The 27,341-nt window shown below is 67.9% G+C and overlaps 1 protein-coding gene across 5 annotated transcripts; it reads left to right on the top strand.

The window, feature by feature from the left end:
- Window positions 1-24: 24 nt before the first annotated feature.
- KMT2D (lysine methyltransferase 2D) lies at window positions 25-27,091 on the top strand. Of its 5 annotated transcripts, XM_075737531.1 has the most exons (56): window positions 25-348; window positions 1,851-1,933; window positions 2,018-2,147; window positions 2,231-2,460; window positions 2,569-2,675; window positions 2,769-2,931; window positions 3,056-3,221; window positions 3,309-3,423; window positions 3,505-3,671; window positions 3,809-3,983; window positions 4,014-4,464; window positions 4,747-4,881; window positions 4,968-5,818; window positions 6,054-6,167; window positions 6,571-6,681; window positions 6,782-6,886; window positions 7,119-7,300; window positions 7,381-7,545; window positions 7,668-7,777; window positions 7,870-7,917; window positions 8,039-8,254; window positions 8,327-8,470; window positions 8,573-8,689; window positions 8,862-8,986; window positions 9,092-9,281; window positions 9,547-9,621; window positions 9,940-10,044; window positions 10,193-10,375; window positions 10,692-10,776; window positions 10,912-11,156; window positions 11,459-11,532; window positions 11,610-11,660; window positions 11,806-13,515; window positions 13,793-13,966; window positions 14,051-14,199; window positions 14,424-16,516; window positions 16,636-16,759; window positions 16,853-16,940; window positions 17,142-17,208; window positions 17,339-17,571; window positions 18,144-21,227; window positions 21,314-21,457; window positions 21,532-21,696; window positions 21,804-21,960; window positions 22,046-22,127; window positions 22,207-22,382; window positions 22,946-23,094; window positions 23,192-23,327; window positions 23,410-23,549; window positions 23,941-25,111; window positions 25,317-25,453; window positions 25,588-25,718; window positions 25,798-26,083; window positions 26,178-26,251; window positions 26,374-26,482; window positions 26,573-27,091. In XM_075737531.1, exons 2-56 carry the CDS (start codon window positions 1,885-1,887, stop codon window positions 26,663-26,665), a joined length of 16,056 nt encoding a protein of 5,351 aa, XP_075593646.1. In that variant the 5' UTR covers window positions 25-348; window positions 1,851-1,884; the 3' UTR covers window positions 26,666-27,091. The 5 variants fall into 5 exon arrangements, with proteins under 5 accessions (XP_075593646.1, XP_075593644.1, XP_075593647.1 ...); XM_075737529.1 differs by having other exon boundaries at window positions 3,809-4,464; XM_075737530.1 differs by having other exon boundaries at window positions 77-348; window positions 2,021-2,147; window positions 3,809-4,464.
- Window positions 27,092-27,341: the final 250 nt, after the last annotated feature.

Here is a 27,341-nt window from a genome sequence, read left to right on the forward strand (position 1 = left end):
CCGCCGTGCCCACGTGCGCGCCGCCCGCCCCGGCGCCGGCGGGGTTAAGTGTCGCGGAGGGATCCCTCCCGGCAGCGTGCGCTGCGGCCCGCGCCGTCACACCCCCCCGCGGCCGCAGCTCCCGCCGCGCACCGTCTCCCTCCGCCCGAGCCCCCGCCGCCAAGTAGTGCGGGCGCGGCGCCCCCCGGCCGCGGCCCCCAGGGCGCAGCGCGGCGGCCCCGACGGGGCTGGGCGGGCGGGGCGGGGCGGGGGCGGGCGGCGGGACCTACTTTCCTCTGGAAATGGCCGCGCCGGGGAGCACCGTCCGCCCCGCGCCCCGAGGCCCGTCGGCGTAGGGCGGCCGCGGGGGTAAGAGCCGGGCGGGGGGCGGGGGGCGGCCGCGCCGGGGCTCTCGCGCGTTCGGGCCCGGGCCCCGCGGCCCCGGAAGGGAGAGGCCCCGCGTTCGGCCCCAGGCCGCGCCGCCTCCGCCGCGCCGCCGCCACCGCCTCCTCCCGGCCAGGCCTCCCCGGCGGCCGGGCCCGGAGCGCGGTCCCCGGCTCCCATTGTGTCCGCTACCGGCACCGGCGATGCCCGCCGCCCGGGGAGCCGGCGGGGCCCGGGCTGCCGCGCCGCCGCCTGAGCGCAGGTACGGCCGGGCCCGGCCGCTCCGCGGCCCCGGTGCCGGTCCCTGGGTAGGCCGCGGCGGGCCGTGGCACCGGGCCTGGCTGGCTCGGTCCCCCCGGAGGGATCGGTTGCACCGGGGAGGGGGGTGGCAGGGCGGCCCGGGGTCACCGGGGCGGGGGGGCGTCCCCGCGCGGTGCTTCAGCCTCCCGGGGGCGCGGGCAGGGCCGGCCAGGCCCCTCTGCTGACCCCCCCCCGTCCCCGGTGCACGCCGGGGCCCTTCCGGGGAGGGCGCAGCCGCCCCGGGGCGGCCCTAATCCCCCCGGAATTACCGAGGAACCGGAGGGGATTTGCTGGGGGGACGCCCCCCGCCCCACTCCCCGATCGGGCTCCCTCCGACCCCCCTGTGATGCCTCGGGGGGGCAGCCGGGGTTTTGGGGTGCCGGGGGGCCGCACCAGTGCGTCCCCATCCCCGGTGTCCCGTGCTCTGGGGGGTGGCGGCAGTGCATGGAGCCCACCCCCCCGCCCCGGGCCCAGCCCAGGTCCCTTCCCCGGCGTGGGGCTCACAGTCAGGTTTGGGGTCTCCTTCACCATTTCCCCCCCCTCTTCTCCTGTCGCCGCCTGAGCCACCGCCCCCCCCCCGTGTTTGGGGTGCATGTGAAGCAATGGCAGTAGGGGATGAGGCTGTGGGTGGGGGCACAGCCACCCCCCCCCCAGCTTTGGTTGCGTTTGGGGGTGAACCCACCCTGCGCCCGTCCTGGGACCCCCTGGTGCTGCAGGGGCTTGGCTAGGTCTGTGCTGGCCTTGGAGAAACTGAGGCACAGGCAGTGGTGGGGGGGACCCCCCGGTCACCCTGCTCTATCGCTGGGGTTGTCTCTGTGTCCCCCCTGGTTTAATTGAGGTCACATAGCCTCACCAGTGGGGAGTGGGCTGCCCTGGGGTGTCACTGTGCTGTCCCCACTCTGACCTGGGGAGGGACCCAGGCTCCGGTGGGTGACAGGGGAGTGGGGGAAACTAGCCCCGCTGCGGGGCGTGGGGTCTTGTGGATCCCCAGGAACTGAAACCCACCACCCATTTGTGGCACGTGCAGGGAGGCACGCTTTGGCTGGGCTGAGGCCCCGGAAAGTCGCCTTGGGAGGAGCAGGAGAGGGGGCTGCCCTGTCCCGTGGAGGGGGGGGTCACGGAAGGCTGCAGGGGGGCTGGGAAAGGGTCCCTTCAGCCCTGTGCTGACAGATCTCACCCCCTTCCAGCCGCGGGCCTCCCCTGAGGGACGCCGGAGGCAGGATGGATGAACAGAAGCCTCCCAGCGAGGAGAAGGACGCGGTCGTGCCAGGCGAGTGTGCAGCAGGGCAAGGTGCTGGGGGGGAACTGGTGCTGTTCCCCCCTCCACCGCGGTGGCTGATGCTTGTTCTCCCAGCAGCCGATGGGGCCGTGGCCTCAGAGGAGATGGGCAGTGCGGAGGGGGACCCCCTGAAACCCCCTGAAGGAGCCTCTGCGGGGCCGGAGCCGGAGAGCACAGACACGAAAGGACCTTGCCAGGCTGGCAGGTGAGGATGGGGGGGGTTTGGGGGGTGGCTTGGAGCTGATGGCGGGGTCCCGCGTGTCCCTGAAAACCCCCCCTTCCCCCCAGCACGCTGGCTCGCCGCTGCGCCCTCTGCAACTGTGGGGACTGGAGCCCGCACGGGCAGCGGGAGCTGCAGCGCTTCGAGCTGGCACCCAACTGGCCCGAGTGGCTGGCGGGGCACGAGCCCCCCGAGGGTCCTGGCCAGCCCCCCCTGGAGCTGGAGCCGGTGGGCGATGGCCTGGTGCAGATCGGCTTTTCTGAGCGGGTGACTCCAGTGCAGCTCTTCGAGTCGACGGGTGAGTGTGGTCATGGCACTGGGGTCCCCGCCCCACCTCCCCGGGCATTCTGCCTGGCCCCGGGACCCCCCCACGCCCCCCCTGTCTCTGACACCCCCCTCCCCACAGGGCACTGCTGGGTCCACCGCTGGTGTGCGGCCTGGTCTGCCGGCGTGGGGCAGGAGGCGGCAGGGCTGGCTGGCGTGGACAGAGCTGTTTTCTCAGGGATCTCACAGGTGAGCAGGTCCCAGGGAGGGCAGGGGGCAGCGGGGGCTTGGCCCGGCCCTGGGCAGTGTCCCTCTGACCCCGCCGGGCTCCTCTGCTTTCAGAAATGTGAACACTGTCGGCGGACGGGGGCCACCATCCCGTGCCGGGCGGCCGGCTGCCCCCGCCTCTACCACTTCCCCTGCGCCGCTGCCAGCGGCTGCTTCCAGTCCATGAAGACCCTCCGGCTCCTCTGTCCCGAGCACGTGGCCGAGGCCATGCAGATGGGTGCGTGCGGGCTGGGGCTGCCAGCCCTGGGTGCTGGGTCCCCTCCCATCCTGAGGAGGGGGTCCTGGGGGGTAGAGCCCGGTGAAGGGGTGGCTCTGACAGTGTGTGTGTGTCCCTCATCCAGAGGACGCCCGGTGCTCAGTGTGCGACAGGCCGGGCGACCTGCGGGACCTGGTTTTCTGCACCAGCTGCGGGCAGCACTACCACGGGGCCTGCCTGGACATCACCCTGACGCCCCGCAAGCGCTCGGGCTGGCAGTGCCCCGAGTGCAAAGTATGCCAAACCTGCAGGTGAGCCCGCACTCCTGTGGTGGGGGGGGACAACGAGGGGTGCACGGGAGGGGAACGCAGCCCTCACCCCTGCCCGTGCTCCCGCAGGCAGCCTGGTGAGGACTCCATGATGTTGGTCTGCGAGGCTTGCGATAAGGGCTACCACACCTTCTGCATGGAGCCGGCCATCGAGGGTCTCCCCGCCGACTCCTGGAAGTGCAAGGTGCATCCCGCTCTCGCTGAGGGGGTACGGGGGTGCCTAGCCTCCCTGCTCGCCCCTGACACGCCTCCGCCTCTCCCCCAGAACTGCCGGGTCTGCTCTGACTGTGGCCGGCGCCCGGCAGGGCTTGACCCCGGCTGCCAGTGGTACCGGAGCTACTCGGTGTGCGAGGGCTGCCAGCAGCGCCGCGCCGCAGAGGCTGCCTGTGGAGCGCCGGCACACACGCCACAGCCAGACGCGCCCACCCAGACGTGAGTGGGGATGGGGGGGACACTGGTTTGGGGGGTGATGGGCTGGGTGCCCCCTTTGTGAGTGGGAGGATGGGTGCCACAGCCCCAGGGAGGGGGTGGCCTGAGCCCCACTCCCCTCACCCGTTTCCCCTATCCAGGTTGGTGTCCCCCAACCGCAGCGAACCGGCTGATGTGCCCGTCCCTCCACCTGAGCCGGAGCCTGCGGGGTGCGATGAGGAGACGCAGCCGGGGGGGGACCACAAGGAGTCACCCTTGGGTGATGGTGGGTCTCCTCCCGGTGAGCTGACCCCTGTGGAGGTGCCCCCCAGTGAGGTGCCCCCCGATGAACTGCCCCCCGAGGAGCCCCCTCCTCTCATGCAGCCCCCTGAGGAGCCCCCTCTTCTGGTGCTGCCTCCTGACGAGCCACCCCCTGATGAGCTGCACCTTGAGACACCATCCCTTGACGAGCTGCCCCTTGACAGACCCCCCCTCAAGGAGCTCCCCCCCAGTGAACCCCCCCTTGACGACCTACCCCCCGACGTACCTCCCCTCAACGAGCTGCCCCCCAATAAACCACCACTTGAGAAGTCACCCCCTGATGATCTGCCCCCCGACAAATCGCCCCCCAATGAGCTGCCCCCTGATGAGCCACCCCTTGACAAGTCTCCCCCCGAAGAACCTCCCCCTGACGAGCTGCCCCCTGAAGAACCTCCCCCTGACGAGCTGCCCCCTGAAGAACCTCCCCCTGACGAGCTGCCCCCTGACGAGCTGCTCCCCAGCGAGCTGCCCCCTGAGGAGGAGCCCAAGCCACCAGGTAAATAGGAGACCTCTGGGTGTATCCCCTTTCCCCCACATTGTCTCCCACGGGTGTGGGGGTCATGCGCCTGGGTCCTCCCCCAGTGTTGCTGTTGTGTGGCCCTCAGCCTGTTGACCCCGATTTCCTGCTTTGATGCCCCATTCTGGGGGTACACGGGGGGCTGGGGAGGTCTCTAGGACAGGCTGAGGTGACGCTTACTGCCTCTCAGCCCCAGGCTGGGTGGCACAGGGGTGAGGGGGGACCCCCATGGCCCCCCTCACCCACGGCCCCATCCTGCAGGTCTTCTCCCCGAGGTGGCTGTGGCAGAGGAAGCACCAGCCCTGGCCCCAGAGGTGCCCCACGAAGAGGAGATGGAGCTGGAGCCGGAGCCCTTGCTGCCCCCTGAGACGGCACCCCCACCCCCAGCTCCCCCAGGTGGGTCTGGGGACAGAGCAGGGTTGTGGAGTTGTCTCTGCTGGGGGCTACGGAGTCACCTTCCTCTCCCTCTCTCCGCCCCCCAGATCTCTGTGCCGTCTCGCCCACCCAACCCCCAGACCCCTTACTCGATGCCAAGGAGGACGAGGTGCCCGAGCCGCCCACCCCAGTCCTGCCTGAGCCCCCCGGCAGCCCCAGTACTGCCATGGACACTGAGCCCCCTGGCTCCCCACCACCCCCCCTGGGCTCCCCTGCCTGCACCCCGGCCCCCGCTGAGCCCCCTGAGGATGAGGAGATGGAGACGACCGGTGGTGAGGGGGAGTCACCAGCCAGCCCTCCTGGAGACGGCCCCAATACCAGCCCAGCCCCAGAGCCGGGACCCTTCCCCGGCCTGCCTGAGGAGGAGGAAGAGGAGGAGGAAGAGGCGCCGAGGCTGGAGCGGGAGGGCACCAGTGGGAGCTCCCCACCGCTGAGTGAGGAGGATGCATTGGAGGAAGGCCGGACTGGGGGGGACCTTGAAGCTAAGGGGTCCCCCTTGCTCCTGGAGCCAGAGGAGCTGGGCCCCGAGACCCCCATGGAGGTGTGCTCTGCCAGGGAGAAGCTGCTGGGCCGCGGAGATGAGGGGGGCCCCGAGCCCCCCGCCCTGCGCCCCCGGCCCGACATCCTCAACGAGATCTCCAACCTGAGCCAGGGGGACACGAGCAGCAGTTTCCCCGGCTCGGAGCCGCTGCTGGGCTCCCCGGACCCTGAGGGTGGGGGCTCGCTGTTCCTTGAGCTGGGACCGGCCTCGGCCGACGCCAGCCTGCAGAAGGAGGACACCGGGTCGCTGCCGCTGGGTGCTGAGACCGATGACTCGCTGCTCTTCGAGCCGGCCGCCAAGGGGGATGGGGACAAGAATCGACGGCGCAGCTCCCCGGGGCGTTCCCGTGTCAAGCAGGTATTGGGGGTTCTCTGCCAGCCTCAATCTTGGGGGGGACGCACCCTCACCGCCCTGCTGGGGCCATGCCCCCCTCCCTGGGCCGCCCCTGCGGCGAGTAGGCGAGGGCTGAGCGCGTGAAGGGGTGGGATGGGGGCCATGCCCCTCTGCTGCCCCTGCCCCAGCCAGGATGTGTGGCGGGGGTCCAGCCGGGCCCCCCAGGGTTGCTGTAACCGCCCTCTCCCCTTGGCCGTAGGGTCGCAGCAGCAGCTTCCCTGGGCGGAGGCGCCCCCGAGGTGGGTCCCACGGGGGCCGGGGCCGGGGCCGTGCACGCCTGAAGTCGACCACCTCATCTGTTGACACCCTAGCAGTAAGGCTGGGTTGGGGGAGTGGGGGGGGGCTGGGGGGTCCCCAAGCTGTTAGGTGGCAGGGCTGAGAGCCAAGTGTCCACTCCCCATCTCCTTCCCCACCATCCCAGTTTCTGGGAGAGACTTGGGAGCCCTTGGGGTGGTGTTGGGGGAGTTGGGGTCCTGGGGTGGGGGGAAGCGACCACTTGGGGCTGTGTTGTGGGTCTGGGGGTTTCACCCCACGAGTATAGGGCTGGTGTGGAGGCGCCTCCCAGGGAGGGGCTGGCTTGCAGGCAGACAGGGGCTCTGCTGCCTGTGTGTGTTCCCATGCCCAGCAGTTCGGCATCAGGCTGTGGCTGGTGCCCCCCCCAGGACTGTACAGAGAGTGGGGGGTCCTCGGTGCTGAGCCCCTTCTTCTACCCCCAGCTCGCCGACGTGGAGAGCTCACCCAGCAAGGAGGACGACGAGGATGATGACGACACGATGCAGAACACAGTTGTCCTCTTCTCCAACACTGACAAGTTTGTGCTCATGCAGGTAACCGTAACGGAGGCGCTGTGGGATGGACAGATGGATGGGACAGGACAGACTCCTGTCTGTCCCCCTCCCAGCTCCTCTCACGGCCTCTCTCTCCTAGGACATGTGCGTGGTGTGTGGCAGCTTCGGGCGTGGGGCCGAGGGGCACCTCCTTGCCTGCTCCCAGTGCTCCCAGTGCTACCACCCATACTGTGTCAACAGCAAGGTGAGGGGGGGGGTGGGACCCCCGGCCCCATGCCAGGTGGGCAGGACCGTGCTTTGCCCCTCGGGGATCTGCATGGCTGGGCTGTCTCTTGGGGGACGCACACCAGGTTGTGCCCAGCATGTCCCCGTGGTTGTGCCATGCTCTGAGGTGTCCCCCGCGGCCACGCCGAGCCCAGGGACCCCTGTGGCCATGCCGAAGGCTCATGCAGCCACCCCCCCCGCCCTGTCCCCAGATCACGAAGGTGATGCTGCTGAAGGGCTGGCGCTGCGTGGAATGCATCGTCTGCGAGGTGTGCGGCAAAGCCTCTGACCCCTCCCGGCTCCTGCTCTGCGACGACTGCGACATCAGCTACCACACGTACTGCCTGGACCCCCCTCTGCAGACCGTGCCCAAGGGTGGCTGGAAGTGCAAGTGGTGCGTGTGGGGGCACGAGGGGAGCGCTGGGGGAGGAGGGGGGGGCCTTGGGGCTGGTGCTGACCCTTTGTTCCCCCCAGGTGCGTGTGCTGCGTGCAGTGCGGGGCGGCTTCCCCCGGCTTCCACTGTGAGTGGCAGAACAACTACACTCATTGCGCGCCCTGCGCCAGCCTGGTCGTCTGCCCCTTCTGCCGCGAGAAGTATGTGGAGGACGACCTGCTCATCCAGTGCCGGCACTGCGATCGGTGAGCACTGCTCCCCCACAGCGTGCGCGTGCGCCCGGGGGCGGGGGGGTCTTCGTGCTTGGGTTCCCTACGGGGTGGGGTGGGCTGGGCCGGGGTGCGTGACAGGTCCGCGCTGCCCGCAGGTGGCTCCATGCGGCGTGCGACAGCCTCTTCACGGAGGAGGAGGTGGAGCAGGCCGCGGATGAAGGCTTCGACTGCAGCGCCTGCCAGCCCTATGTGGTCAAGCCAGCCGGTGAGCACCTGGGGTGTGGGGGAGCTCATGGGATTTGGGGGAATTTTAGGGGATATGGGGGTTCACCTCCCTGTCTGCCTTTCCCTCTGCAGTGCCCGCGCCTCCCCCAGAGATCGCCTTGGTCAAAGCTAAGGAGCCAGGTGCGTGCAGTGCCACAGTCGTCGCCGGGGTCTGTGCCGCAGCCTTCCCGGTGCTGTGCCTGGTGCTGGCTGCAGACCCGGTGCTGGCTTTTGTCCCCAGCGCTGGCTTTTGTCCCCACAGAGCCCCAGTATTTCCGCTTTGAGGGCGTGTGGCTGACAGAGACAGGGATGGCGGTGCTGCGCAACCTCTCCCTGTCGCCCCTGCACAAGCGGCGGCAGCGCAAGGGCCGGCTGGGCACCCTGAACGGGGACGGGGGGCTGGAGGGGGGGGACCCCCTGGGCCCCGATGACAAGAAGGATGGTGACCTGGATGCCGATGAGCTGCTCAAAGCCGAAGGTGCCTTTTCCTGGTGGATGAGCTGGGGGGGACGCTGTGTGGGGGACCCCACTAACATGTCCTCCCTGGCAGTGGGTGTCGAGCACATGGAGTGCGAGATCAAGCTGGAGGCTCCGGCGAGCCCCGACCGCGACATCGGGGCTGACGTGGACTCTGGGAAGGGGCTGGAGGACCCGGAGGAGTGCAAGAAGAGGAAGCGCAAGCCGTACCGGCCTGGTGAGTGCCACCCCGGGCCACCCCCGAGCACCAGCTCTGCCCTGTCCCCCCCAGCTCCGCTGTGACACACCCCCCCACACCTCCTCTTCCTCTGCTCATCAGGCATCGGTGGCTTCATGGTGCGGCAGCGCAAGTCCCACACCCGCCTTAAGAAGGTCGCGGCGGTGCTGGCTGAAGTGGGGCGCGAGGGGCTGAGTGCCGAGGGTCACCCGGAGGATGGTGAGGCCTGGCAGTGCCCCTTCCCTCCCCTGTCCCCCTGGGGACGGAGGGGGGCGACCCGCAGGGTGCGCGCTGCAGTGCTGTGACAGTGCTGTGCCTGAGCCCTTCCCGTGGCGTGGGAACAGCCCCAAACTTTTTTGTGGGGGAGGTGTTAATGGGGCGGCTGTTGCAGGGGCTCCGGGTGACCTCCCGGCCGAGGGTGGCCTGGACCTGGGCTCAGCAGAGGGGGACGAGAAGAAGAAGCGCCGGGGAAGGAAGAAGAGCAAGTTGGAGGACATGTTCCCCCCCTACCTGCAGGTGGGATGGATGGGGGAGGCCCTGGGGGTGGCCGGGGTGGGCATGGACAGAGGGGGGACACTCCAATGGCCTCTGCGGTGCTGACGGCAGCTTCCCCTTTGGCAGGAGGCGTTTTTTGGGAAGGCGCTGATGGACCTGAGCCGGAAGGCGCTGCTGGCGGCGGGCGGCGTGGGGGACGGGGCTGCCCGCCCCTCCCTGGCCCAGGGTGCCCCACGACCCAAGGGGGACCCCAACCTGGCCGGAGCACTGCAGGGTGCCCCCCCCGACAGGAGGGACACCCCCACACACCCCCGAGGTGAGTGCAGCCAGGATCCGGCCTGGGAGCCGAAATCCCAGCCACCGGCCCCGAGGTTGTGGGGCGGGTCCCTGGGTTGTTGGGAGCCGCTATGGACGCTGCGGGTTGTCGGAGGGTGCTGAGGGCTGTTGGGGGCCGCTGTCGACGCCGAGGAGCGTAGGGAGGGACCCGGGGGGGCGTTGGGGGGTTCTGGCTTTGGGGGGTTCTGGTGTGGGGCCCCCCCCCCCCAGGCGGCCTGGCCCCGCTGAGGCCTGGTGCCCCACAGGGGACGACAGCACCGACGGCAGCGCCGCCGCTCCTGACGATGACGGCAAGGACGACGCAAAGGCCGAGGACCTGGGTGAGCCCCGGGGACCCCCGTGCCCGTGGGCCGCCGAGTTGTGCGTGACAGGCTGAAAGCAGAGTCCTCCGTGGGGCCTAGAGCGCCTGCCACCATAGAGACGGAACTGCTCTATGGTTGAGGAGTATGCTCTAGGCAGGGTGCGGGGCAAACTCTATGGTTTACCCGAGTGACCTCCCGGCACTGGTGACCATCGATTGGCGCCTGGAGCGCCCCCGCGTGGTGCGGCGGACTGCACGGCCCTGGGGGACCATGGGGGGGCTGGGGGGCGCTGGGGGGTCCCAGGGGCTGAGGGCACCTCCTGATTCCTCTTCGCAGGGGCCGATGAGCCAAAGGATTCCCCGGACCCCGGGGACACCGAGAAACCAGCCACACCGGGTGAGGGTGCGCTGAGCTCTGACCTCGACAAGATCCCCACGGAAGGTGAGCCCTCCCCATGCCCGCCCTCGTCAGCTGAAGTGAGGGAGGTTCCAGGGCCAGGACCCCCAGGTTTCTTCCTCACCTCCTGTCAGTATGAGATTTGCACCGCGTGCTGCCCGTGATGGCTGAGCTCTTCCTTTTTCCCCTGTAGAGTTGCCCAAGATGGAGAGCAAAGACGTCCAGCAGCTCTTCAAGGACGTGCTGGGCTCGGCAGAGCGCGGGGAGCAGCCCCTGAACTGCGTGGCCACGGGGATGGAGGCCGGTGGTGCAGGGCAGGACCCCAGCCGGGCGCAGCGGCCATTCCTGCAAGGAGATCTCCAGCTGCCGGGGCAGGGTGGGTGGAGGCAGCACGGCACCGAGCCGAGCCGTGGTGATTGTGGGGTGAAGTCCTGGTGGGTGGGGGAGAAAGGCAGGACTCGCTGACTGACTGCGCTGTGTCCTCGGTGGGGCTGAGCTGTTTGAATAGCAGCAGTGCCTGTGGTACAGGAGGGCTCACACTTGGGTCTTCCCCGTTTCTCTGGGGATGAACATGGGAAGCTTTTTGGGGGTGTACGCAGGGGATCTTGTATTGTCTGAGGGGGCTCCCAGGGCGGGCAGAGGCTTGAGCGCCAGCTCTGCCCTCCCTGTGACCCCTCTCCCTTCCCTCACAGGGAGTATTTCCCTGGGCTCGCTCTCTGGAGCCGTCTCCTTGGAGTCGTATTCGGGTGTTTGCCAGTCCCCGTTCCTCGATAACAGGTATGCGGGGAGCTGGGATTGGCCTTGGAAGGAGTGAACCCCAGGGTGTTGTGGGACCCCCCCCCCTTTTTTTTTTTTTTTTTTTCCTTCCTTTCTCACACCCTGCTGGTCTGTGACATGCTCTCCCCTGTGCAGGGAGCGGAGCGGCTTCTTCAGCCCAGACCACTGTGAGCCCGAGAGCCCCTGGGCCAGCAGCTCGGCCGCCACCACCCCCTCGACACCCACGACACCCACGACGGAGGGTGAGGGTGACGGGCTGTCCTACAACCAGCGCAGCCTGCAGCGCTGGGAGAAGGATGAAGAGCTGGGCGAGCTCTCCACTATCTCACCTGTCCTCTATGCCAACATGAACTTCCCCAATCTCAAGCAAGATTATCCAGGTAGGGCTCTGGGGGGGCTGCAGCTGCCCTGTCCCGGGGTGAGGGCGGGTGGGAGCTGGGTGTGGTGTAGCACTTGTGGTCCTTGTATGCAGAAGAGATGCCATCCGCCCCAGCGCAGGGCTTGGCTGTGGGACTGAAGTGCTCCTTGCGGTGACGGTGACGGGGCTTGGCACCAGCTCCTGGGCTCGGCGCCATCACCTCGTGTGAAGGGGGACAATCACCCACCGAGGGCCTGGGTGGGATTGTCGAGCACGGGCTAACGTTGCTTTTCTCGTCTTTGTCTGCTCCTACTGGACTCCCAGACTGGTCGAGCCGCTGCAAACAGATCATGAAGCTCTGGAGGAAAGTCCCCGCCACAGACAAAGCTCCCTATTTGGTGAGTGCCGGGGCGTCGCTGGGGTGGGGGGCCTGGGCACCGGGGCTGCGAGTCAGCTGGCTTCGTGTTTTTGTTAGCAAAAGGCCAAAGATAACCGGGCGGCTCATCGCATCAACAAGGTGCAGAAGGTATGTGCTGGAGCGCGGAGGTGCCCGGCGGCCCTGGCCCAGCCCTGGGGGACATGGTGTGCCCACTCCCTGCCTCCCTTGGCCCCTTTCCCAGCCCGCTGGGAGGGCAGACGTGGGTCCCCTGACGGCCGGGCTCTCTCTGCAGCAGGCCGAGAGCCAGATCAACAAGCAGACCAAAGGGGAGGGACTGCGCAAGCCGGAGAGGCCCTCGCTGCACCTGCGGATCCCGGTGCCGCCAGGGGCACAGCCCGTCTACATCGGCAGCCCCCCCGCCACAGGCGAGGGCTTTCTGAAGCCCCCAGCGGGTGCTGGAGGGGGGCCGGAGTCACCCAGTGAGCTCTTCCTCAAGCTCCCGCCCCAGTCCCCCGCCCAAGTGCCTTCGCACGATCCCTACGGCACGGCGCCCACCTATGCGCTGGAGCCCCGCTTTCCCTCGCCCCTGGGCCAGAGCCCCACGGCAGGTGCTGCCTTCCAGCCCTTCCCTGGCCAGCCCCAGCCCCTCACTGGCCCCCGTGCTGTCCCCGGCTCCCAGCCCCCCGACTTCCACCCCACGCCACCTGGCACCCCCCGGCACCAGCCTGGCACCCCCGACCCCTTCCTGAAGCCCCGGTGCCCGTCCTTGGACAACCTCTCGGTGCCAGGGAGCCCTGGGGCCCGGCCCCCTGAGCCTCTGCTCTCGCCTCTACCTTTTGGGGAGCAGAAGAAGGGCCTGGAGGTAAAGAAGGAGGAAGGGGGGAGTTTGGGGGTCTGCTCACCCGGCTATTCCCCTGCTGTGGGCTACGGGGACTCCCCGGGCGTCCCCCACCTCTCTGCTGCGGAGCTGAAGGCAGCTGACGTCTTCAAAGCCCCCATGACCCCACGGGTCTCTCAGGTAGAACCGCAGAGCCCGGGGCTGGGACACCGCCCCCCCGACCCCCATCCCCTGGCCCCCTCGCCCCCCGGCCACCCCGATCTCTACCGCCAGTCGCCCTACCCGGACCCCTACTCACAGCCCCCACTGACGCCCCGGCCGCAGCCCCCCGAGGGCTGCTGTGCTCTCCCGCCCCGCTCCGTGCCCTCGGAGCCCTTTTCGCGTGTCCCCGCCAGCCCCCAGTCCCAGTCCAGCTCCCAGTCGCCCCTCACGCCCCGGCCGCTCTCCAACGAAGCCTTCTGTCAGTCCCCCGTCACCCCCCGCTTCCAATCCCCAGATCCTTACTCCCAGCCGCCCTCCCGGCCCCAGTCCCGGGACCCCTTCACCCCCCTGCACAAGCCCCCCCGGCCCCAATTGCCAGAGCCGGGGTTCAAGTCGGTGCCACTCTCGCACAGCCCGGCAGCTGGCGGGGGCTTCGGGGGCACCCCGGCAGGCGAGCCCCACGCCAAGGCGGCGGGTGGGCAGCAACCCCCCTTCGCACGCTCCCCCGGCGCCAGTGTCTTCCCAGGCGGTCAGCCCCCTATGCGCTTCACCTTCCCCCCGGCCGTCTCAGAGCCGCTCAAGGGCTCCCCGTCCCACCAGCCCCACGGGATCAACAGCCATTATGCCCCCAGCAAGCCCCAGAGCTCAGCCTACGCCTCGTCCCCTGGCTTCCACCAAGCTAGCAGCCCGCTGGGACCGGGTGCTGCAGCTGCTGAGACCTACAGCCTCTCGCCCCTCCGTCCGCCCTCGGTGCTGCCGCAGCAGCCCCCAGCCACCCCGCAGCAGCAGGATGCCTCAGTTGCCTTCCTGCCCCGAGCTGCGCTGGGGCCGCCGGCTGACAAGAGGGAGGAGGCAACCGCGGGACTCTCGGCACCCCCAAACCGGGATTTGGCAGAGCTGTCCGGTGGCCAGGACGGGGCCCTCGGCACTATGAGCCAGTCGGAGCTGGAGAAGCAGCGGCAGGTGAGGGCTTGCCGACTGTCGGGCTGCGTCCGTCCGGGTTCGAGAGGGGACATGAGGGAGGAACCAGGACCTCTGTGATTGGAGGTGGGGTTGAAGAGCCCAGCTTTGCTCGCAGCTCCTTCCCCAGAGGTGTGGAGGGGGCACAGGCACCCGGGGCTGGGGGGGCGTAGTTGGTCATAGCCAAAAAGGTCTCTGCGCAGTTTGTACCTGGGTCCTGGGAGGCACTGGTTTCGCTCCCGTGTCTGTGCTCTCAGTCCTAATGCTCGGTTCCTCCCAGCGCCAGCGGCTCCGTGAGCTGCTGATCCGCCAGCAGATCCAACGCAACAGCTTGCGGCAGGAGAAGGAGAGCGCGGCAGCAGCTGCCACCTCCTCGCCGGCGGGCTGGGCCCCTGAGGGTGGCAGCCAGACCTTCGAGCTGAGCCGGGGCATGGCCCCCTACCAGCCAGCACAGGTAGGAGGGCTCGGGGGAACGGCTCTGCTGGGAGGTTGGGGTTGGATGGAAGGGGTGACGGCGCGTCCTTCCCTCCTTTTCCAGGACAAGGCTCTTCTCGGGACACTAGCTACTGCAGCCGGTGCCGGGAAGCTGCCCAGCTCTGTCATGGTGCAGGCAGCATTTGCGCAGGATGAGCGGCTCTCCCGGCCCCCGCCGGCAGCGACGCCATCCGCCCTGGACATCAACGGGAGGTGAGTGCCCAGCAGCAGGGCACCGGGCTTGCCGCAGCTGGTTAGAAACAAGTGGGGTTTCACCCTGGTACCCCCCAGCTCCTGCTTGCGGGGGTCACCCCGGAGGCACAGAGCGGCTGTGGTTTTGCTGGGTGGCTGGTGTGGTCCCGAGGGGACTGGGACACCCCTGTCCCGCCAGGGTTGTGGCAGTGCCAAGCCGGTTCTGACACCGCGGTGTCTTGCAGGGTGGCGGTGGGACCCCCCCAGGCCTTCTATCCTCGCGGAGTCTTCCCGGCACCATCCCCACAGCAGCACCTCTGGCAGCAGCAGCAGCAGCAGCAACAGGCAGCCGCGGCGCTGCGGCTCCCCGTCACCTCCCGCTTCGCCCCACCGGCTGCCAGCACCCCCGTGGGCAGCCTGGGCACCCGCCTGCAGGCGCCCACTGAGACGGTGTCCTCCTCGCCTGCCACCCTGGGTGCCCCCTTCATCGAGCTGCGGCACAATGTGCAGAAGGGACCCGGGGGCGTTGTGGGCCCCCCCTTTGCCCCCCAGGCACCCCGGCCCCGCTTTTTCCTGCCTGGGGAGGAGGGCACCCCCCAGGCTCTCTGCACCCCCATCATGCCCATGCAGGCGCTCCCCGTCCCAGCGTTGCAGCCCCAGAAGATGCCGGTGCCACTGCCGCCCGCCTCCCCACAGGGAGCCGAGATGAGCAACAATCACCACCAGCCTCACGCCAAAGTGGCCGCCCCCCCACCGCTGCCGGCCCCCAGCCTGGAGCTACAGCATGTCCCCCCACGCCCGCTGTCCTCTGGTTCTGCTCTCCGCCCGGAGGGTCCCAAGGATGGCCCTGCACCGGACCCCGTGCCAGCTCCGGCCCCAGGGAAGAGCCACCTGAGCCTGGAGGGGGGACGTCTGCCCTGTGAGGTGCCGGTGGAGCCTGATTTGGACGATGACTTTGGCTCCCACAAGGACCTGGAAGATGACGACGATTTGGCCAACCTGAGCCTTGATCCGGATGTGGCTAAAGGGGACGATGATTTGGACAACCTGGACAGCCTGGAGACGGCAGACCCCCACCTTGACGACCTGCTGAATGGCGATGAGTTCGACCTGCTGGCCTATACGGACCCCGAGCTGGACACTGGCGACAAGAAGGACATTTTCAATGAGCACCTTCGCCTGGTTGAGTCGGCCAACGAGAAAGCTGAGCGCGAAGCCCAGCTCAAGACGGAGCCGCCGATGCCCAGCTTGAAGCTCCCTGATCCCGGGGACAGCAAAGCCACAGCCCCATCCGCAGAGGACCAGGAGGTGCCCAAGGATGGGCTGGTGCCCGGGGTGGGCTTGGGACCCACTCCGTGCCCGACAGGCACTGCGCTGGCACCTGACCCGGCTTTTAAGGCGCAGGGTATGGAGGTGAAGGCAGGTTTGCTGCCCACTGATGTCAAACCCAAGCTGGAGGACGGCTGCCTGAAGACCTCTCCCTGCCAGTTCACCACCAGCGGTCCTGAGCGGATCCCAGTCCCCATCAAGTCGGAGGCCCTGCAGGGTGCAGATAAGATCTCTGCCTCGCTGGGGCTGAGCCTCAAATCCAGTCAGACTCTCCTGAGCCCCGGGGCTGGCCCAGCTCGCCTCGCCTTGACTCACTTTGCTAATAGCAGCCACGCCAGCGTCCCCGTGCCAGAAAAGGACCCTTACGCTGGCCCCGGCCGTGGGCTGGCCCCTGCCCAGCTGGGCAGCCAGAGCAACCCCTTGTTGGAGAAGTTCGAGCTGGATGGTGGAGCCCTGGGCCTGGGCAGCACCCGGCACTCACCGGCTGATGACTTGGACAAGATGGAGAGCTCGCTGGTGGCCAGTGAGCTGCCCCTGCTCATCGAGGACCTGCTGGAGCATGAGAAAAAGGAGCTGCAAAAGAAGCAGCAGATGTCAGCCCACCTGCCCCGCGGCCCCCCACACCTCCCGGCTCCGGGACACCCCATGCTGCACACGGCAGTGGCTGGGCAACCCCCTGAGGGGCAGCCCCCCCGCCTGGGTGCTCCGCAGCCCCCCCTCCAGCTGGGGCTGGTGGCCAGGCCACCGTTGATGCCACCTCAGCCCCCCAGGATTGGTACGCCCCAGCAAGGCCCAGCACTGGCCCCCCACGTGGGCATGGCCCCCGGGCAGCCCCATGTCCTGGCAGCCCCCCATGGTGTGCAGGTAGCCTTGGCGCAGCCGCAGCAGAGCCAGCAGCAGGTGATGGTGCAGAAGCCGATGGCTGGGGTGCAACCACCCACCCTGGGCCTGAAGCCCCCCCAGCTTGTCATGCAACAGCAGTTGGCCAACAGCTTCTTCCCAGACACAGGTAGGGGCTGCGGGCAGTTGTTGGGGGGGGCATGGGGCCCTTTTTGGGGGGGGGGGGGGATGTGGGGTGTGGCATAGGACCAAACGTGCTGCGGCACTGTCCACCAACTCTCTTGGCAGACCTGGACAAGTTTGCAGCTGAGGACATCATGGACCCCATTGCCAAAGCCAAGATGGTGGCGCTGAAGGGCATCAAGAAGGTGATGGCTCAGGGCAGCATTGGGGTGGCCCCCGGCATGAACAGGTAAGGGGCATGGCAGGCAGCAGGGCATGGCCTGGGGTGGGCAGGGCGCCTCGGCCCCAGCTCAGCCCTCATCTCTGCGTGTCCCCCACAAAGGCAACAGGTTTCCCTGCTGGCCCAGCGGCTCTCGGGGGGCCCGGCTGTCTCCGAGATGCAGAATCACTTGTTGGCAGGGAGCGGGCAGGTGAGCGGGGTGTCTGGGGAGGGGAGCGGGGGTTCCCTTGGGGCTCTCTGGCTTGGGGCTTGGGTCCCTGCTGGGCAGGAGCCGCTTTGGTCGGTGGGTTCGTGGTCCCCCAGGGAGCCAGAGGCTGTAGAGGGGGGACGGGGGGGCACTGAGGAGGGGGCACAGCGTGGCGCGTGTCCCCAGCGCTCCCCTCTCTGCCAGGAGCGGAGTGGCACCGACCCGACTCAGGCTCGCCCCAACCCACCCACCTTCGCACAGGGCGTCATCAGTGAGTACCGAGGCGGCGGGGGATGCCAGGTCTCATCCTGCCTGTGCACGCTGGGCTGAGCAGGGCTGTGGCCAGGCTCGCTCCAGAGCCAGGGTCCCTGCTGATCTGAGCCTTCTCCCTGCTCCCACAGACGAGGCCGACCAGCGGCAATATGAGGAGTGGCTCTTCCACACGCAGCAGCTCCTGCAGATGCAGCTGAAGGTGCTGGAGGAGCAGATTGGGGCGCACCGCAAGTCGCGCAAGGCCCTCTGTGCCAAGCAGCGCACCGCCAAGAAAGCTGGGCGGGAGTTCCCTGAGGCCGATGCTGAGAAGCTGAAGTTGGTGACGGAACAGCAGAGCAAAATCCAGAAGCAGCTGGACCAGGTAGGACCCTGCATGCAGGTGGGCTCCCCGTCCCCGGCGCAAACATAAGACAGGCACGGAGCTGTCGGAGTGAGTCTAGAGGAGGGCACGAAGTTGATCAGAGGGCTGGAGCACCTCTGCTATGAGGACAGGCTGAGAGAGTTGGGCTTGTTCAACCTGGAGAAGAGAAGGCTGCGGGGAGACCTAACTGTGGTCTTCCGGTACCTGAAGGGGCTAGAGGAAAGATGGGGAGGGGCTGTTCATCAGGGAGTGTAGTGACAGGACAAGGGGTAATGGGTTTAGGCTAAAAGAGAGTATATTTCGGTTAGATATTGGGAAGAAATCTTTCCCTGTGAGGGTGCTGAGGCCCTGGCACAGGTTGCCCAGAGAAGCTGTGGCTGCCCCTGGCTCCCTGGCAGTGTTCAAGGCCAGGTTGGATGGGGCTTTGGGCAACCTGGGCTAGTGGGGGGTGTCCCTGCCCATGGTGGAGGGGTCAGAACTAGATGGGCTTTGAGGTCCCTTCCAGCCCAAACCATTCCATGATTCTGTGAAATGCGCCGTCCCCGGCACTAACAGCTTGCTGTCCCTGGCAGGTGCGGAAGCAGCAGAAGGAGCACACCAACCTCATGGCTGAGTACCGCAACAAGCAGCAGCAGCACCAGCACCAGGCCTCAGCTGTCATGGCCCTGAGCCCCTCGCAGAGCCCCCGCCTCATGTCCAAGCTCCCCGGGCAGCTGCTCTCAGCACATGGCGTCCAGCAGCCGGCGGGGGCTGTGGTGGGTGCGCAGGGCCTCGGCCAGCAACCAGGGCAGCCAGGGGGGCTGCGCCTACCCCAGGGCGGCGTGTCCATGGCCGTGCAGCAGGGCCTGTCCTTCATGGGCCAGCAAGCCATGGGGAACACCCCGGTGCCTGGCACGTCCAATGCCTTCTTCGCTGGGAACCCCGCGCTCCGTGGGCTGGCCACCGACAGCCGCCTGATGCAGGAGAGACAGCTCCAGAGGATGCAGCTGGCCCAGAAACTGCAACAGCAGAACATGCTGGGACAGGTGTCGCTGCAGCAGCAGCCAGGCACGATGGCACAGGCGTCGATGCAGCAACAGGGTGTCATGGGACAGGCGTCAATGCAGCAACCGGGTGTCATGGGACAGGCGTCAATGCAGCAACCGGGTGTCATGGGACAGGCGTCAATGCAGCAACAGGGTGTCATGGCACAGGCATCTGTGCAGCAGCCGGGTGCGATGGGACAAGCGTCGATGCAGCAACAGGGCGTCATGGGACAGGCGTCGATGCAGCAACCAGGCGTTGCTGTCATGGGACAGACCTCGATGCAGCCACAGAGCATCATCGCACAGACGTCAATGCAGCAGCCAGGCATCATGGCGCAGACACCGATGCAGCAGCCAGGTGTCATGGGACAGCCTTCAGTGCAACAGCCAGGCGTTATGGCACAGACATCGATGCAGCAGCAGACTGTCATGGCGCAGACGTCAATGCAGCAGCCAGGCATGATGGGACAAGCCTCGATGCAGCAGCCCGGTGTCATGGGCCAAGGCTTGATGCAACAGCCCGGCGTTGTGGCGCAGACATCGATGCAGCAGCCCGGCGTCATGGGCCAAGGCTCGATGCAGCAGCCTGGCGTCATGGGCCAAGGCTCGATGCAGCCGACAGCCGTGGTGGGGCAGCAGCAGCCGGCACCGGCCCCACAGCCGGGTGCGGTGGGGCAGCCCATGGTGCCAAAGCAGCCAGGGTTGATGGGCAACCAGCAGAGCCTGCTGGTGCAGCAGCTCTCGCCCCAGCAGCAGCCGGGCTTGCTGGGCCATACGCAGGCACCGGGGCTGCAGCACCAGGCGGTGCTGGGCCACCCCCCACCCCAGCGCCAGGTTCTCTTGGCCCCCCACCAGCAGCGGGTGCTGGGCTCACCCCAGCTGACGCCGCAGACTCCAGGGATGCTGGGCCACCGGCTCGTGCTGTCCCAGCAGCTGGGGCAGTCGCGGGCGCTGCTGGCCCCACAGCAGCAGCAACAGCAGCAGAACTCGGCGGCTGCCCAGCCAGGCCTCCTGGGGCTGGGCCAGGGGCAGCCCCCAATCCAGCACTTTCCGCAGCACGGGGCAGTGGGCCAAGTCCCCTCTGTGCTGCACCTGAGTCAGGGAATGCAGCCGGCCCCAGCAGTCCTGGCTGCCAAGGACCTGCCTGGAGGGGCGGATGGCAGTGCCCTGCCGGCTGAGGGCAGCGAGAGCGGGGGGCAACTGCATGGGGGCCTCCAGGAGCAGCAGGGAGCCCTCAACCCCCCGGGGCTGGGCGGCCCAGAGCCCTCAGCCCCCAAGCACCAGGCTGAGCAGCTCCTCTTGGCCTCACCGCAGCCAGGCGTCCTGGGCTCACAGTCGGCGCTGCGGGCAGCCCCGGTGCAGCCAGGCACCCTGCTCGCCCCTCCATTGCAGAGCCCCGGGGCCACCTGCCCTGAGCTGTCCCAGCAGCACGGGGATGCCTCCGGGGTGGTGGAGCCGCCACTGGGCTGCGGGGCAGGCCAGGCGCAGGGCATGGCGCGGCCGCCGGAGCAGCCAGGCAAGGGGCCGCCAGGCTCACTACAGGGCCAGCCGCAGCCCCCACGGCTCCAGAGCCCCGGGCAGCACAAAGCAGGGCCGGCGGTGCCGTCGCCAGGCACAGCCACGCTCCCCCCGGGTCTCCTGGGGCAGGTGCCGGGGCCGGTGATGGGCCAGATCCGGGCACAGCTCCAGGGTGTCCTGGCCAAGAACCCACAGCTGCGGCACCTGACGCCCCAGCAGCAGCAGCAGCTCCAGGCCCTCCTGGTGCAGCGGCACCATCAGAGCCTGCTGCAGCAGAGCCAGGCACTCCGGCCCCCCGGCCCCTTCCCCGGGCAGGCCCCGGACCACGGTTCCCCAGCCCCTGTGGCCCGCCAGGCCCCTCGCCCACTGGGGCCCCTCTTCCAGCCGCGGCCAGGTGCCCAGGCAGAGGCGCAGGCCGGCCTCGCCACGGAGCAGGGGCGCGCACTGCCGGGGCAGCCCCCGCAGCAGCCCCTGGCTGAGCTGGTGCAAGCAGCCCTGGCTGCCCGCGGCCCCCAGCAGGGCCTTGTCCGGCTCCCGACGCCGCCGGCCCCCTCGCCCCTGGGCTGCGCACCCCAGCACCTGGCTAGCCCTGAGCAGAGCCCCCAAGAGCCAAAGAAGATGTCGCCAGGGGTCCCGGCCTCTGCCCCCAGCCCCGCAGCACCGGTGGAGCAGGGAGCGATGCCCACACCGAGTGGCACCCTCCCTGACCTGGGACGTGGCCCCTGGGACCCCGAGGCACCCGATGCAGACCCAGCAGGCCCTGGCGATACCCGTATCAATGGTGCTGTGCCAGAGGGGCCCCCCACAGCGGGCAAACCTACGCAGGTGTTGGTGAAGCAAGAGCCGAAGGAGGAGGCGGCGGTGGCACAGTGTGAGCTGGACGGAGAGGAGGCAGCGAAGCCGGAGGCCAATGGGGATCCCGGGGCTGGCCAAGCCAACAGCCTGCTGGCGTCGGGCAGCCGCTCCGAGGCCGGGCATCTCCTGCTGCAGAAGCTGCTGCGGGCCAAGAACGTGCAGCTCTCGGCACAGAGCCCGGGTGAGCTCAATGGGCACGCGGAGAGCCGGGGTGCCGTGACAGAGCTGCGGCCGCAGCCGGTGCTGCTGGGCCGGGAGGTGAGCAGGGCGCCGCAGGGTGGGACGGGAGGCAACGGCTGCAGGGCCACGCTCGGCACAGCTCCTGCTCCCCTCTCTTTCCCCAGGACCCCTCCATCGCCAGGAAGCCAGCGGCCACCAAGCCCAAGCGGGTGCAGAAGGGCAACGAGCGGGTCCCAGCGTCCCGCAAGAAGCTGCGGAAGGACGAGGGGCTGCGCCCCGGCGAGGCGCTCATGAAGCAGCTGAAACAGGTGTGGCCGCGAGCTGGGGACGTGGCGGGGTGCTGCCTTCCATCCCCGTCCCCTACTCACTGCTCTGTCCCCAGGAGCTGTCGCTGCTGCCGCTGACGGAACCGACTATCACAGCCAACTTCAGCCTCTTCGCACCCTTCGGCAGCAGCCCCATCAACGGGAAGAGCCAACTGCGGGGTGCCTTCGGCAGCGCTGTACTCGACAGCATGCCCGACTATTACTCCCAGCTGCTCACTAAGGTGAGGGGAGGTTGTGCCCCTCTTCTCCCCTGCCCCCAGAACCCCCTCCCCATCCAGGGGGTCCTGGGCCACCCTGCCATGCTCACCCTGCTGTCTCCCCCTGCCAGAACAACCTCAGCAACCCGCCCACACCGCCCTCCTCGCTGCCCCCCACGCCACCCCCCTCCGTGCAGCAGAAGATGGTGAATGGTGTCACGGCCCCTGAGGAGCTGGGCGAGCAGCCCAAGGATGCTGACCCGGCCCGCGAGCCCCACAGCCAGAAAGGTGAGTGTGGCTGGCACAAGGGTGGCACAGAGTCCCTGCTGCCGCATGTCACCCCCCCCGTGACACTTGTCCCTTCTCCGTGCAGACACACCGGCCGTCGAGGTGAAGAGCCTGGACCTGCTGGCAGCTCTGCCCACCCCGCCGCACAACCAGACCGAGGACGTCAGGTGAGCCATCGGCAGTGGCGATCTCCCCCCATGGGTGACGCCAGCCCCCCCACGGCCCATGACACCTCGTTCCTTGCAGGATGGAGAGTGACGACGAGAGTGACTCCCCTGACAGCATTGTCCCTGCCTCGTCCCCCGAGAGCGTGCTGGGCGAGGAGCTGCTCCGCTTCCCCCTGCTCAGTGAGGCCAAGCCAGAGCTGGAGGAACGCGTGCTGTCCCCCATCATCCCCATCATCCCCCGGGCCAGTATCCCAGGTGGGCTGGGCCGTGCTGGGGGGACGTATGGACCAGGCAGGGGCAAGGCGGGGCAGGAGGGGGCTGCGGTACACGTGGACTGGGCAGGAGGGGGTCGGTGGGGCACACAGGCCAGGCAGGAGGAGGTCTGTGGGATGTACAGACTTGGCAGGGGTAAGGTGGGGCAGGGAGGGGGTCTGTGTGGTGTGTAAATCGGGTGGGAAGGGGTCTGTGCAGTAAGTACTGGACAGGACGGGGTGGGGTGTTGGGCGTGGTGCAGGGAAAGGGTCCTTGGGGCGTGTGGGCTGAGGGGAAGGGGTCTGCAGCTGGGCAGCAGAGCCCTGAGCGCGGCCCCGTGTCTTGGGACTGGCCTGTTACTGAGGGTCCCCCAGCCACTCCCTGAGAGTTTCCTGTCGGTGCTGGGTGCTCTGTCCCTGTTGCTGCACCCCAGTTTCTGTCCCACACAAGGTGATGGATTCCCAGCGGCATTTCTGCAGGGGCCCAGGGTGGCTGGGTGGGCTCATGGGTGGCTGTCGGTGAGACTGAGTCTGTGCAGCTCTGACCTCCCCCTCTCCCCATGCCAGTGTTCCCTGACACGAAGCCCTACGAGGCCATGGAGCCCTTCGGGGCCCCCCCCGGGAAGGTGGGGGCAGCGGGCCCAGGCGCCCCGTGGGAGAAGGGCAAGAGCAGCGAGGTCTCCGTCATGCTGACAGTGTCTGCAGCAGCCGCTAAGGTGAGCGAGGGGATGAGGGGAAGGCGAGACCCTTGGGGTTCCAGCGGTGATCCTGTGCAGTGGCATCCAGGGCCCATCCTGTCCTCTTCTTGCCCAGAACCTTAATGGGGTGATGGTGGCCATGGCCGAGCTGCTGAGCGTGAAGATCCCCAGCTCCTACGAGGTGCTGTTCCCGGATGGCCCCATGCGAGCGGCTGTGGTTGAGGCCAAGAAGTTGGAGACAGATATGACTGGTGAGTGTCTGCCTTGTTCCCCTGGGCTCCCCCATGTCCCCAGGCCGGGCTCCCCGTGACAGGCCGTGTCTCTCTCTTGCAGGGGTGCTCGGTGGTAAGGAGAAGGCGGCGCTGGGTGGGAAGGTGCCGGACAGCAGCTCCGAGTGGCTGAAGCAGTTTGACGCAGTGCTGCCGGGGTATAGCCTCAAGGGCGAGCTGGATCTCCTGACGCTGCTCAGACAGGTCAGCAGGGCGCCAGACTCTCAGCAGGCTGCGACCCTGGGAGAGGGGTATTGGGGTACCTGTAAGGCTCTGGCTATTGTGGGGGGGGCAGGAGGGGGCCCTTTGGGACCAAGTGTGACTACGTAGAAGTGCGTGAGGGTCCATGTAGGTCCCCTCGTGATTTCCAGGTGGGGCGGGGGGTTTCCTGAGGGGCCAGGTCTCCCTGTGGAGTGGTGCCGAGACTCCCAGGACTGCGGGGAAGGAGTCGGGGGGGGGCCTTGCCGGGCTGGGAGTGCGGTGGGGTGCCATGGCATCCCTGCAGCGTCAAGGACCCCTCACCATGATGCGCGGGGAGGTTGGGGTTCCCCATCCCTGAGATGCTCTGACCCGCGCTCCGCTCCCCATGCCTCAGGAGAGCCCTGCACCCGAGAAGACCCTGCACCACTGCTACGTCAACAACGTCTCCAACCTGGACGTGCGGCAGCTCTCCGTCATGCCGCAGGAGCCCTCGCCCCCGCTGTCCCCGTCTGTCCCCTCCCCATCCAGCCCTGCTGAGGCTGCCAGGGTCCCTGACCCCGAGGTGGCCCACGAGGCAGTCCCAGCCCCCTCGTCACCCCTGCCGCCAGCCCCCTCGCCAGCCCCCCAGGAGGAAGGGGCCGCGGCCCCCCACTCGCCGCACCGCTTCAAGCCACGCTCGCGGCCGCCAGAGGACGGGGACGAAGCACGACCCCGGCTGAAGAAGTGGAAAGGGGTGAGGTGGAAACGGCTGCGCTTCCTCGTCACCATCCAGAAAGGGGGGGCCAAGCGGGATGGTGACAAGGAGATCGCAGAGTTCATCGACAAGCTGGGCACCACCCTGCGCCCCGAAAAGGTGCCGCGGGACCTGCGCAAATGCTGCTTCTGCCACGAGGAGGGCGACGGGGCAACGGATGGGCCGGCCCGCCTGCTAAACCTCGACCTTGATCTCTGGGTCCACCTGAACTGCGCTCTCTGGTCCACGGAGGTCTACGAGACGCAGGGAGGGGCCTTGATCAACGTGGAGGTGGCCCTGCACCGCGGCCTGCTCACCAAGTGCTCCCTATGCCAGAAAACCGGCGCCACCAACAGCTGCAATCGCATCCGCTGCCCCAGTGTCTACCACTTCGCCTGCGCCATCCGCGCCAAGTGCATGTTCTTCAAGGACAAGACCATGCTGTGCCCCTTGCACAAGCTGAAGGGCCCCTGCGAGCAGGAGCTGAGCAGCTTCACCGTCTTCCGACGCGTCTACATCGAACGGGACGAGGTGAAGCAAATCGCCAGCATCATCCAGCGCGGCGAGCGGCTCCACATGTTCCGCGTGGGTGGGTTGGTCTTCCACGCCATCGGGCAGCTCCTGCCGCACCAGATGGCTGACTTCCACAGTGTCACGGCCCTCTACCCCGTGGGCTACGAGGCCACGCGCATCTACTGGAGCCTGCGGACCAACAACCGCCGCTGCTGCTACCGCTGCACCATCTGTGAGAACAACGGCCGCCCTGAGTTTGTCGTGCAAGTCATCGAGCAGGGCCTGGAGGATCTGGTCTTTTCTGATTCCTCGCCACAAGGTAAGGCGCAATTGGGAACTGAGGGCGCCGGACCACTGCCTTCCTCCATCCCCTGTCCTGCTGACGTCTGAGCCGCACCAGAACGGGGAGGATTGGGCGATGGGAGGTTCCAGGGTGGCTTGAGCTGGGGGGGGGTCCACGCTGGGGGGGGTGGCTTGGCAGCTTGCAGCAGGTCCCCAGCTCCAGCTCTCCCTTCTCTCGGCAGCCGTCTGGAACCGGATCATCGAGCCGGTGGCGATGATGAGGAAGGAAGCCGACATGCTGCGACTCTTCCCTGAGTACCTGAAGGGCGAGGAGCTCTTTGGCCTCACAGTGCACGCGGTGCTGCGCATCGCCGAATCGGTAGGTCCTGGGGAGGGGGAGGCTCCTCTCTGCACCAGCGGTCGGCCCCGTTGGGAAAGCGGCCAGTGGCTGTCCTGGCAGGGCCCCGTGGTGCTGCCGCTCAACCCACGGCCCCTCCACTCCCTCCTCGGCAGCTGCCCGGCGTCGAGAGCTGCCAGAACTACCTGTTCCGCTACGGGCGCCATCCGCTGATGGAGCTGCCGCTGATGATCAACCCTACCGGCTGCGCCCGCTCCGAGCCCAAGATCCTCACCCACTACAAGCGGTAAGCAGGGCTGGGATCCACTAGGAGAGCTGGGATCCCTGGGGATCCCCCGGCTCTGACCCCCTCTTGCCCCCGGCAGGCCCCACACCCTGAACAGCACAAGCATGTCCAAGGCCTATCAGAGCACGTTCACGGGTGAGACCAACACACCCTACAGCAAACAGTTCGTGCACTCCAAGTCCTCCCAGTACCGGCGCCTGAAGACGGAGTGGAAGAACAACGTCTACCTGGCGCGGTCCCGCATCCAGGGGCTGGGTCTTTATGCGGCCAAGGACATCGAGAAGCACACCATGGTCATTGAGTACATCGGCACCATCATCCGCAACGAGGTGGCGAACCGCCGGGAGAAGATCTACGAGGAGCAGGTGGGGCCCTGGCACGTGATGTTGGGAGCTTGGGGGGGGGGGGGGGGGGCTTAATGTGGCCGCTGACACTTTCTTCTGCCCCCTCCTCCCCCAGAACCGTGGCATCTACATGTTCCGCATCAACAACGAGCACGTCATTGACGCCACGCTGACGGGGGGCCCGGCTAGGTGAGTGCTGGGGGGGGGAGCTTTGGGGTGGTGGGACCCCCCCAGAGAGAGCAGTGACGGTCTGCCTCTCCCTCCCCTTGGGTCGGTGCTGACCCCCACCCCTCTCTGCCCCCCGCCCCCAGGTACATCAACCACTCGTGTGCCCCGAACTGCGTGGCCGAAGTCGTGACCTTCGACAAGGAGGACAAGATCATCATCATCTCCAGCCGGCGCATCCCCAAGGGGGAGGAGGTCAGGCGGGGGTGCAGGGGGCAGCTGGGGGGGGGCCGGGGGCGGTGGGACCGGGCTCCACACTGAGGGTGACTCCCCGCTCTCCCCCAGCTCACCTACGACTACCAGTTCGACTTCGAGGATGATCAGCACAAGATCCCCTGCCACTGTGGAGCCTGGAACTGCCGAAAGTGGATGAACTAGCTGGGAAAAGGGGCTGGAGGCCACGGCCCCCACCGCGGGGACCTCGCCGAGACCCGCTGGGGCTGCGGGAGGCGCCAGGGCGGCCGGGCAGGCGGCGGCGGCCGGGGCACGGAGGCTCCGGTGGGGAGGGCGGCCGCTGCGGAGCCGCCGGCCCTGCCTGGGCGGGACGGACGGACGGACGAACTGGCAACTCAGGGTTTTCTTTGCTTCGTCCTGCGAGGAAGGGGGGGGTGTCCAGCGAGACACCCCACCACCACCACCACCACCGCCCGCCTCCCTCGTGGGGGAGCCATGGGGGAGCAGAGCGGTCCCAGCAAAGCCGGAGCGAGTTCGGAGCCGGCCATGGATTATTTTTATTATTTTTTTTTTTTTTTTTTTTTTTTAGAAACAAAACTAATAATATTTGCTCGCTAATTACCAAGGTAACACAGACTCCTTGAGCTCGACAATCCGGGCTCTGCCCCGTCGCGCCGCGGCGGCCAGAGCTCGCTCGGTTCCTTTGATCTCTTTTTGTTTGTGCGTGTGGACGAGACCCCGGAGCGCGGCGGCGCGGGAGGAGGCGCCTGCGGCGAGGGCCCCCCGACAGACACAAGGAGCTTCTGCACCCAAACCTACCTCATTTTAAGTGTTAGATTTTTTTTTTTTTTTGGTTGGTGTTTTTAAATGTGAGCCCCTG

The sequence above is a fragment of the Balearica regulorum genome, chromosome 29 (assembly GCF_011004875.1).
Source record: "Balearica regulorum gibbericeps isolate bBalReg1 chromosome 29, bBalReg1.pri, whole genome shotgun sequence".
In the NCBI taxonomy this organism is placed as follows: Eukaryota; Metazoa; Chordata; class Aves; order Gruiformes; family Gruidae; genus Balearica; species Balearica regulorum.